Genomic DNA, 11,076 nt, shown 5'->3' on the forward strand with positions numbered 1-11,076 from the left:
CCAGGAGAGAGGGGAGAAGGGCCGGGGAGGGAGAGCAGGGAGAACACAGTAGTGGGAGTAGCCAGCCTGGTTACAAGGTTGAGTAGCTGGGCGAAGGGAAGCCTGTGAGCCCGAGGGAATTTCAGGTAGAGGAGGAGGACAGAGGAGCTAGGATGCTAGCAGGGACTTAGAATGTGTGTCAGGTACTTGTGACACAAAGCATGGGCTTTGATGGCTGATTGGTGCCACAGGTGGCTATGTGTCCCTTTTAACAGGTAAAGGAAATAATTCCTTTTGGTTGAGGGAACCAGTTTTACAAGTTCCCGAGGACTCCTGTTTTTTTGTCTACCAGAAATCCTATAGTTCAGGCTGAACCTATTTCTGGATATTTGGACTGTCTTTTGGGGTTTGGGCAATTGGAGCTTCCTTTGGATCTGACATAACAAATGTCCCATGGCAGCCTGCCCAGAGGGGAGGGCTGAGTGATGGAGCCAATCTCTGCTCCAGCTGCTCCTGGCTTCCTAGAGGAGGAAGCTTCAGAGCCTCTGCTTTAGTCTCTACTCTGACCTTCCTTTACACTTACCCTCCTGACCAGCTAGCTCTCTTGTACTGGCTAGTTCTAAGTCAACTTGATGATGGCCAGAGTCATTAGAGAGGAAGGAGCCTCAATTGAGAAAATGCCTCCAGAGGATCTGGGCTGTAGGCAAGCATTTCTTAATGACTGAGTGGGAGGGCCCAGCCCATCAGGGATGGGGCCATCCCTGGGCTGGTGGTCCTGGGTTCTCTAAGAAAGCAGGCTGAGCAAGCCACGATGAGCAAGGCAGTGAGCAGCATCCTCCTCCGTGGCCTCTGCATCAGCTCCGCCTCCAGGTTCCCGCCATCACTGCTTTTAATGATGAACTGTTACAGGGAACTGTGAGTGAAATCAGCCCTGTTCTCCCCAAACTGCTTTTGGTCATGGTGTTTCATCAGAGCAGTATAACCCTAATTAAGACATCTCCCCTCGGCTTGTAGTACGTCGTGGTTGTCTTGCATTTGGAACAATATTTTCCATATTTTTTGAAAGTGGTATATAAATACTTCATGCATATTACTTAATTTAATTGAAAAATTTAAACAATGGCACATTGTAAACATCATGTCAGCTCTGGAATGTCTCAAGTTTTAGATAGCTAAGTGGATTGTCTAAGAAAGCTAGGATGATGCTTCTAGCTTCTCTGTGAGAATCTGAGTCCCCTGTATATGGGCATTAGGAGCCAAGTGATGACAAGTGGGCAGCGTTTCTGTATTGTACAATACTGCCCCATATCAATGAGATTTCAGGCAAACAGCCCCACCACATCCAGACGGGAAGGTGCTCCACAGTCAGTGAAGCGCACTGGAAGTTCTGGCAAGTTCCTGGCTTGCCCCCCTTCCCCAAGCAAGTGTTGTGAATGTCAAGGGCTTGATGCTAATGTAGATCGTGATTAGGGACTGTTAATGTTTACTTCCCCAATTGTAGTGCTGAGAGCTGTTTGCAGAATGCTGCATATTAAACTGCAGGTTGCTCCAGTGACAAATCAGGGGAGAGGGAGTTTTAAAGCCCAGCAAATTAGCCATTGCTTTTTAAGAACCTGAGCAGGGGTTAGACCCTTGGGGCACTAGGGGCGGACTCTTGCCTAATGACCTAAAAGGAGCATTTTGTAGGTGGTCTTGTTCTGTACTGGGTTCGAATCTAGGCCCTTTGCGTGCCACGCTAGGGCTCCACTGCTAATGCCCTCAGCCCTCTCTCCTCTGTCCACCCTAAGCCCAGAAGCTCAAACAGGCCTTGATTCCAATGCTCCTGCCTCAGTTGGCTTTACTGGCCTGCACCGCCACACCTGGTTCATTTTGGAGTCCTGGTGACATTTTAAGTCATGTGCATGGCTCTTTGAGGAGCAGTAAAGAGAAAAAAAAAATTAAAATGCCTGATTTTTGCTGGCAAAAAATAAAATCAACCCACAAGGAACACAACAATTAGCTTCTGCTCCCCACCAACCCTCAAAAACCCCACCCTGAGACCAGCCCGAAGTCCTGTTGTTCAGAAGAGAGCAGCTTCATCACGGCTTGGCGGCTGGAGGTTTAAAGAGCCCCACTCTGCGGAAGTACCTAACGATGAAGGGCACAGATACCAAGGTGATGCTGATCCGCACGGGCGCAAACAGCTTGTGGATGGCATAGGCCACCACGAATGTGCTGGTGCCGGCTGCCATTTTGGATTGCACCAGCGACTCTGTAAAGCCAAGCTTAAGCAGAATTGCAGACATGTCTATGCCACTGTGGGGAGAAAGAGGCAAAGAATGGATTACAGGGAGAAACTGACTTGCCTAGAAGGTTAATAGCATTCATTTTTACTTCTTAAAAAAAATTTGTGATTATTGTGTGTTTGAGTATGGGCAATTCACATGCCATGGCAAGCATTCAGGGGTCAGAGGACATCTTCCATGTGCTGGTTCTCTCTTTCCATTGTGGATTCTGGGGTGGAAGTCAGGCAACCAGGCTTCTGTAGCAAGCACTTTCTACCTGCTGAGCCATCTTGCTGACCCAGATGAAATATATGTATGTATGTGTACATATCTAATAATATATATATATATATAATTAAAATATATAATGCAAGGAACTAGATGAGTAGGTAGGTTTCAGAAAACAAAACAACCCCCCCCAAAAAAACAAGAAAATAAAAAACCCAAAACCAAAATTCACCCACATATTAGCTTATAGCAGGAAGAAGAAACACAAATGTTTGTGAGACTGCCTCGTGTAGCTCAGGCTGGCCTCAAATTCTATGCAGCCGAGGATGGATGGCCTGGAACTGAGCCCCTCTGAATGCTAGGATTCCAGGTATGGTAGATGCTGTTTGAGGAATGGAACCCAGGGCCTTTTGAATGCTGGGTAAGCATCCTGCCAACTGCCAGCATTCCTTCCTTCAGTTATTTGTGGACAGGCCTCATGCCAAAGCCCAGGCTAGCCCGGAAGTTGCAGTCTCAGCCTCCCTGGCACTCACATCTGTGAGCTACCACATCCAGCCACAAACAGTGAACACTGTTGAGAATCGTACCTGGAAACCACTGTGTAGAATATCCCCAAGGATACCAGGGAGACCCCAATGTGCAGCGACACGCCCACAGCTCCGTACTCTTGGAAGACCACCTTCAGCTGCTGGGATTTGCTTAGCTTTTTCTCCATGCTGTTGGCGCTGCCTCCTGGCTCAGAGACTCTGTTGGGCTCCTGGGCACAGACCAAGGGGAGGTTAGGCCGGTGGCTACCACGGGTTTTCACCCTTATCTGAGTCGTGTTCCTTTAGATGTCCATGTCACGGTGGGATCTGGCCATGGGTCTTGGATGAGAATGTTAACCTGTATTATTTTGGGTGGGTTCTTATAGGAGAAAGGAGGGGGGCAGGAGTTGGAGTCTGAGAGGAGAAGGTGACAGTAGGTGCAGAGGTCTGAAGATGCTGATCTGCAGGCTTACAGGTATGTGGGTGTGGCTGGGGGGGTGGAGCAGGAGGCCTAAAAGCTGCAAAAGGCAGGATGTGAACTCTGCTATGGAACCGCAGGAAGAGCGGGCGGTGCTGTCCCCTTGGCTTTAGCTTGGTGAGGCAGATGTGGACTTGTGACCTCCAGGACAGGAATGAATGTGTCAAACATCGGAGGCTTGTTATCGCGTCCAGGGCTGCGATGCCTGATTGGGATAACTTCAGTGGACACGTCTGCGTAGGTCTGCGAGAGTGTTTTCACAGGGGCTAATGGAGGGAGGAAGACCCACCCTGCATGTCTGGGGCATCCCTGGGGCAGAGCCCTTGCTGAATGAGAAGATGCAAGCGCTCTGGGCACCCTGTTGATCTCTCTGCTTCCTGACTGCAGGCGCAATTGGACCGAAGGCCTCAACTTCACCAAGATGGACCACAGTGTGGGCCAGGATGAGTCCTTCCTTCCTGATGTTGCTTCTTGTCAAATATTTGGTGACAGAAAAGAGAAATGAGACTCACGAGAGCTTAGATCATCCGAGTCTGTGAACACACAACTCCACGTCTGCATCACCCCAAGGGTGGAGTGCGGTTGGAACGGGATGGGGCTCCAAAAGCCATGTGCCTTCACTGAGACAGGAAACATGACGGGGAAGGCTGACTCCGGAACAAAATATTGACCAGGATGTGTACAGAAATTCACCATACTGTGTAGCAATCTTTAAAGAACACATTACTTGTGTGTGGTGTGTGTGTGTGTGGTGTATGTGTGTGTTGTGTGTGTGGTGTGTGTGTATGTGTGGTGTATGTGTGTGTGTGGTGTGTGTGTGTGTGTGTGGTGTATGTGTGTGTGTGGTGTGTGTGTGTGGTGTATGTGTGTGTGGTGTATGTGTGTGTATGTGTGTGGTGTATGTGTGGTGTATATGTGTGTGTTGTGTGTGGTGTGTGTGGTGTGTGTATGTGTGTATGTGTGGTGTATGTGTGTGTGTGTGGTGTGTGTGTGTGTGTGTGTGGTGTATGTGTGTATGGTGTATGTGTGGTGTATGTGTGGTGTGTGTGTGGTGTGTGTGTATGTGTGGTGTATGTGTGTGTGTTGTGTGTGGTGTGTGTGGTGTGTGTATGTGTGTATGTGTGGTGTATGTGTGTGTGTGTGGTGTGTGTGTGTGTGTGTGTGGTGTATGTGTGTATGGTGTATGTGTGGTGTATGTGTGGTGTGTGTGTGGTGTGTGTGTATGTGTGGTGTATGTGTGGTGTGTGTGTGTGTGTGGTGTGTGTGTGTGTGCAAATGCTTCCTCCTTCAAGAGTCCCTCCACTGTATAGCCTTTAAGTCCTAATCAAACAGTACCTCCATTAGGCCTTCCAAGGCTCCTCTCTTTAAGATTTATTTCATGACTATGCGTGTTTGCTTTCATGTACGTACATCTGTGCTCCAGGTACATGCCTAGTGTCCTTGGAGGGCAGAAGGCCTCAGATCCCCTGGAACTAGAGTTACAGATGGTTGTGAGCTGTCCTGTGGATTCTGGGAAATGAACCTAGGTTCTCTGCAAGAGCAGCCAGTGCTCTTAATCATCAAACCATCTCTCCAGCCTGCTTCCCTCTCTAAAACAAACAAAGTCGGGTTCTAATGTTTGCTCCTCCATCCCTGTAGAAGCTGCTGCTCATTTTCTAGCTGCAAGTCTGGCTGCCTTTCTATTCTCCCTTCTGGGCCAGAAGGCCTTTTGCCAAACCTGAGGGTGTGAGACAAAGGGCCTCATCAGGGGCAGCTGTGGCTGCTCTGGGGCATGGAGAATGAGCCATAACAGAGATCGCTTGGGCCAGGCATCAATGGGCTTTTGACTGACACTGGCCTAACAGAGGTGCAGGCATTGGGAGGGGCTGCAGGCGGTCCTATCAACACAGCCCAGGGAAGGGATCACTTATCAGGAAGAACCAGAGCCCCTGCAAGCTTTCCAGGAGGGGAGAGCAGGGCTCAAGGAGGCAACTGGCAAATAAAAGAAGGGGGTGGCAGCTTTTCTTCCTATCCTCCAGAACCAGAACATTCTGGAAGTCTCTCTTAGTAGACGTGGCCACTCTGACTGGACATGAAGGACCATGCATTTTCCTTCCCAGTCTTTGAGGACTTTAAAGAAGCTAAAATGAAGGGATTCATGAGGGCGATGTGCAAACCATGGGGCGTTTGCAGATACCCATTCTCTGTAAAGTACTGCTGTCCACTACCCCCAAGCGCTCTGAACTGCCCCGAGTGTGTAACACTGACCTCGAAATGCCCAGGCGGGGATGCAGCTCAGTGCTAGAGTGCTAGCACGTGCAAAGCTTTCATTTCCTAGCACAGTATAAATCCGGTGTGGTGTAGTAAGCCTATAATCCTGGCCTTTTGGAGGTGGGGGATAGGAGGATGAGAGTTCAGGTTACTGAGTTGGAGGCCAGCCTGGCTGGAGTACACCAGACTGTTTCAAAACAACCAGAGGAAAACTGCGTTAGAAAATGGGCAGGAAGGTTGATCACAGCGTTGCGACACTCGCTTCCATTTACTTGATAAGTGCCGTGTGGGCTGACCTTGTATCAAGCAGTGTTCCCGGTGCCATGACATTAGTCCACACAATCCTCACGACATCCCCAGGAACGGAAGAGGATCTGCAAAGCCCCAGGGGTTGAGTATGTGACCAAGGACAGCACAGTGGTTAACCCGACCCCAGTCCCCAACTAAGCCTTCCGTGTCGTCTCTGGGTCAGAGTGTTCCGGAGTCGGGAACAATCCAATGAACCAAACAGAGCAGCCTCAAAGGAGACTAGGACTTTAGGCAGCAGAGGATGACACTCAGTGACACCAGGGAGGGGACACACCAGGACAGGGCGCTAGGAGGAGCTAGTGGGACAGATGCTGCACATTAGATAAGGGAAGCTGGCAAGCCACCCGCATAACAGTGTCCCCCACCCCCGGAGTCACAGTGGGCTCCTCTCACTTGGTCTACATGACCCTGAACCATGTGATGTGGAAAGGCCGGCTTCTGGTGCCTAGTATCCCCCTCACACAGTAGTCCCCGCTGCAGGCAGACGTGGGCATGCCACTCAGATACCTGATTTAATGTCTAGAACATTTGGAGACCCAGCTGGCCTTCTAATGAAGGCAGCTGGGCGGAGATAGATGGCGTGGGATGCTGAATTGAGGCCAAGGGCAGGCCCTTCCCCCACGGCTGGTTTCTCAAGGAGTATCTTTTGTTCTGACCTTCTGTTAGGTTCTGATTCCGCTCTGATCGCTTGACCGGCAGAAGAGACAAGCTTGTCTCCTGGGCTCTTGGGGCCCTTGCTGCGGTGTGTACTCGAACTGAAGACTGTAATTGCTGGGTTTGGCATGATGTACCAGATGCCAGTTAGCACATTATCTCCTATCATACTCACCCTCTGGGAAAAGACTTGTTAACATCCCATTGTATAGACATGGAACCATGAGACCATTTGATCAAGGTTACTGGCTTAGCAAACAAAGACAGGGATCCTAGGACTGGGGACCACACTCATCCTTGTGTGAGCACACACCTGCGGAGGCAGAGTCCGGTCTGCCAACAGGGCTGATGCGGTGATTGTTCCAGATCATAAAGGCAGAGAAGATTGGAGCTCCAGAGCAGAGACCGTGCGCGGGGTGTGTGTGTGTGGGGGTGGGGTGGGGTGGGGGTGGGGGTGGGCGGGACAACACTGGTAGTCACAGAAGACTTCCTGGAGGAGGGGGAAGCTATACTAAAGATTCATCAGGAAGCAGGATGGTATGCTCTAAGCACCTAAGCCTTGCACATGGGATTAAAGACGAGGTCATTGTCCTGTCTGTCACCCAGGAGAGGAGAGGGGAAGACGTCCTTCCATGTTTGTGTGAGGCGCCCAAGGACAAGGATCGATCCCTTTGGCTACTCACTGAAAAGCTACAAGCGCAGACAGCGCTGAGAACTGCCTGGTTCGCGGCCGTGGTTCTCCAGACTCTTGGTGGCAAGGTGCCAGTTTCAGCCTTCTGAAAGGTCAGGCCTGGGCTCTGGGTCAGAGGCCACACAGCCCACAGATGGGTGGGCCCAGACCCGGAGGAGCAGCAGGAAACTCTCCCCTGCAGGGATCGAGGCTTGTGCCACGACTTAATTGAATGCTCCACCACTTTATTCACAGACCCGTTTGAGCTGCGCTGCTGTCTGAATGGGAGCTAGTTTTCACTCTTAGCATTCAGGGAAGGCAACCATAAGGAAACAGGATGGACTGCCTGCCGCGAGAGCCCGCTCTTCCAGCCAGATACAAAGGGTGGAGCAACCGGCACTGGGAGGAGTTAGATACACCGGCACCTCGAGAAGCAGCCTCCTGGGCCCAGTGCCCGGCCTGAACTTCAAAAGGGACAACTTCAGAGGCCGGCTTGGAAGTTCATAATGAGTTCAGGACCCCCTGCGATCCGCTCGCTAACGCCACTGTTCTGGCTTTTTAAACTGGGGCTCGGCAGGCGACTCCATGACCTTGGGCCGCGCACCACACCACCCCCAGCCTCAGTTTCTCTGGTATGCTCACTTGAAAGAGACGTTTTTCAGATTCTAGGGGTCTGAGAACCCAGGGACCCCGGAGGTGACCCATTTTGAGCAGGTGCAATGCGAAGCTGTCCTTGGGGGCTGGCCCTGGCACGGCGCTTGGGTTACTTGGGGATCAGGGTCCGAGTGGGTGTGGGTTGGCTTACCTGGCGACTAAGGCAGTCCCTGCGGGCCGTGTGCAGCAACCGGGTGTCCGGCCTTGGGCGGGACAAGGCCAAGGCCCCGGGCGGTGGAGCACAGGAGGTGGCGGCTCCCAGAAGCCAAGGGGCCCGGGGCCGAAGCCGGGCTCCCACTCTTCCCGCCGGGCCAAGCAGCCCCAGCAGCCCAGCCATGGCGCGCCGCGAGCGCCGATCCGGTGCTGCCCACTCGGGAAGGCTCACCAACACCGCGCGGTGGGTGGGGCTGGGGCCGGGAGCCCTCCCTGCCAGGCCCCGCCCCACCCTCTCCAGGCTCCGCCCCCGGAGCAGAGCTGAGCCCGGGGTGGGCGGGGCTTATAGAGGAGCACACGCTTTGAGCTCCACCCATCAGCTCCGCCCTCGGCAGAAGCAGCCTATCCCTGGGTAGGCGGGGCCATCCAGAGCCGCCTGCTCGCATCCTTGCCCCTAGGCCCCGCCTCCCTGTCTAAGTCCCGCCTCCTGGAGCGGAGTGGGCGGGGCTGGGGATCTGCCAAGTCCATCAGCCAGGCTCTAAGGGAGCTCAAGCTGGTCCTTTGAGGAATGCAACTTTGTAGGGCTTTCCAGGATTTTCGAGTTTCCAGACTGTGGAGTGTGGCTGCTGTTTTTTTCATGCCGAGGGCTCATGGATCCTTTGTTTTTCCTCCCAGAACAATGGGTGAAATCTGGAAGACAGATGTCTACACGATCGCTTTAAAGATCATGACTATAGAAGTTAACACTCACTTGAAGAAGCCTACTATATTGTTGGTGTGAACATGAAAGCAGCCACTGTGGAAAGCAGTTTGGTACTTTCACAGATAGCTAAAAGTGCACAAACCAGGCAGACTCACATTTCAATTCTAGACTAAAATGTGATAAGAGCTCACTCTCTCACCCGACTCTCTGCATTGCTGGACACTTGATCCCACAGGAAGACTTTGCTGGCATAGTTGTGGCTCCTCTCTACCTTGGGCTTCCAGAACTGTGAGCCAAAATGAGCGCCTTTGTTTTTATAATTTTTTGGTAGGATTTTATTTATTTATTTAAATTAGAAACAATCTTATTTTATATGTCAATCCCAGTTCCCTTTCCCTCCCATTCTTTCATGCCCCCCACCGACCCCCATCCCTTCCTTCTGCTCCATAGAAAGGGTTTTCTTTCTTTTCTTTTCTTTTCTTTTTTCTTTCTTTTTTTTTTTTTTTTTGACACAGGATTTCTCTGTGGTTTTGGAGGCTGTCTTGGAACTAGCTTTTGTAGTCTCAAATGCCTGCCTCTGCCTCCCGAGTGATGGGACTAAAGATGTACCCTACCACCAGCCTGGCTTGAAAGGGTTTTTTTTTTTTTTTTTTTTTTTTTTTTTTTTTTTTAAATAATTTAAGAAAGAAAGAAACGAAGCTGTGATCTTGACATGGTGGTGCAGGTGTTATGAATAAGGTTTTTCCGCCAGCCTGGTCTCACCACCACACCAGCCCCAAATAATACACAGAGATGCTATATTAGATATAATGCTATTGGCCTGTTACTTGTTTTTTTTATCGGCTAGCTCTGTCTTAATTATTAACTATTAATCTAAGTACTTCCACGTGGTCTTATCTTACCGGAGAGAAGGGGCCAGTGGTTCTGCTCTCTCTAATCTCTCCATGTTGACTCCTCCTTACCACTTCCTTGAATCCTCCTTGTCTCCTAATCCCACCTATCTTGCTTTCCTATTGGCCAAAGTGCTTTATTCATTAACCAGTATGAGAAACATACTTACAGAATGACACCTCCCATCATCTTCTCTTTTATATCTAAATAAAAAGAAGGATTTAACCTTAACATAGCAAAGAATATCACACAACAGTTATCAAAAGAATCATAGTTAGCAATATTTAGTCCATTAACATTTAGCAAGATTTAAAGAAAATATTCTATCATCTATCCTATCTTTGTGAGTCTAAAGTCTTATATGTAACTTAGCTGTAATCCTAACTAAGGAAAACTATAATCTAACTATCTGTCTTCAACTCCTTCAAAGACCACAGAAGGATAATATATAAACTCTAGAAATGACAGAGACAACTCAGTGCCTGGCAGTCACTCAAAGTTCTTCTGTAATCTTTTATCTTCAGCCCATAGGCCATAGTGTGTCTGGCAGACTCTTCCATGAAGCAGGACCGTTGTAGCAATGTCCATTTTGTTTCAGCAGTCACTTTTCTGTGGGTCCTGCATGTCCAGTTTATACAGCATAAAGTCAAACAGTCCAGAAAAGAGCAGTATCTTGTCCAAATGGCTAGTCTTGCCATATTGGAGACAAACTCCATAACGTGTTTCTTTAATGTCCATCCTTCTTATAGATGAAGGTGGTGTTGCCAGGAGCAGTTATGTCTCACTGTCAAGAAAAACCCTAAATCATTTTAAATGCCATATTCTGTAGGTCTCTGAATGGTTTGAAGAATGCCTATTCATCTCAAATACATCTCTATATATCTAGAAATCCTAACTCACCTAACTATAAGTTTTGACTATCATAGGTAACTATCTATAATCTGCACTTCTAACTGAGTTATATAAACACAACATCTAAACAAGAGGAGAAATATACTTAATCACAAAATTGACCTTAAATTTGTATCAATAAATGAAAATCCATTCCAAAACAAAGTATTCATATCTATACCACAGTGCATGTCTGTAATTGCAGCACTCACAGCACTCAGGAACCTTGACCACATGAAAACCTGTCTTATGCACACACACACACACACACACACACACACACACACACACACACACACGACTTGAATAAGAAGAGACTAATATTGGTACAGGGTGATCTAGATGTCTGTCATCTGGGAAATGTAACCCCAGATGGTTCTGGAGTGGAACCCACTCATGAGGGATTAAAGGGGGCAATCAGGGGC

The 11,076-nt window shown here is 49.4% G+C and overlaps 1 protein-coding gene across 1 annotated transcript; it reads right to left on the bottom strand.

The window, feature by feature from the left end:
- Positions 1–2,004: 2,004 nt before the first annotated feature.
- Positions 2,005–8,434, bottom strand: Fam210b (family with sequence similarity 210 member B). Its single transcript, XM_051185573.1, has 3 exons — positions 8,165–8,434; positions 3,059–3,228; positions 2,005–2,274 (listed from the first exon to the last, which is right to left on the bottom strand). Exons 1-3 carry the CDS (start codon positions 8,348–8,350, stop codon positions 2,058–2,060), a joined length of 573 nt encoding a protein of 190 aa, XP_051041530.1. The 5' UTR covers positions 8,351–8,434; the 3' UTR covers positions 2,005–2,057.
- Positions 8,435–11,076: the final 2,642 nt, after the last annotated feature.

Source organism: Phodopus roborovskii, unplaced genomic scaffold (genome assembly GCF_943737965.1).
Source record: "Phodopus roborovskii unplaced genomic scaffold, PHOROB, whole genome shotgun sequence".
NCBI lineage: Eukaryota > Metazoa > Chordata > Mammalia > Rodentia > Cricetidae > Phodopus > Phodopus roborovskii.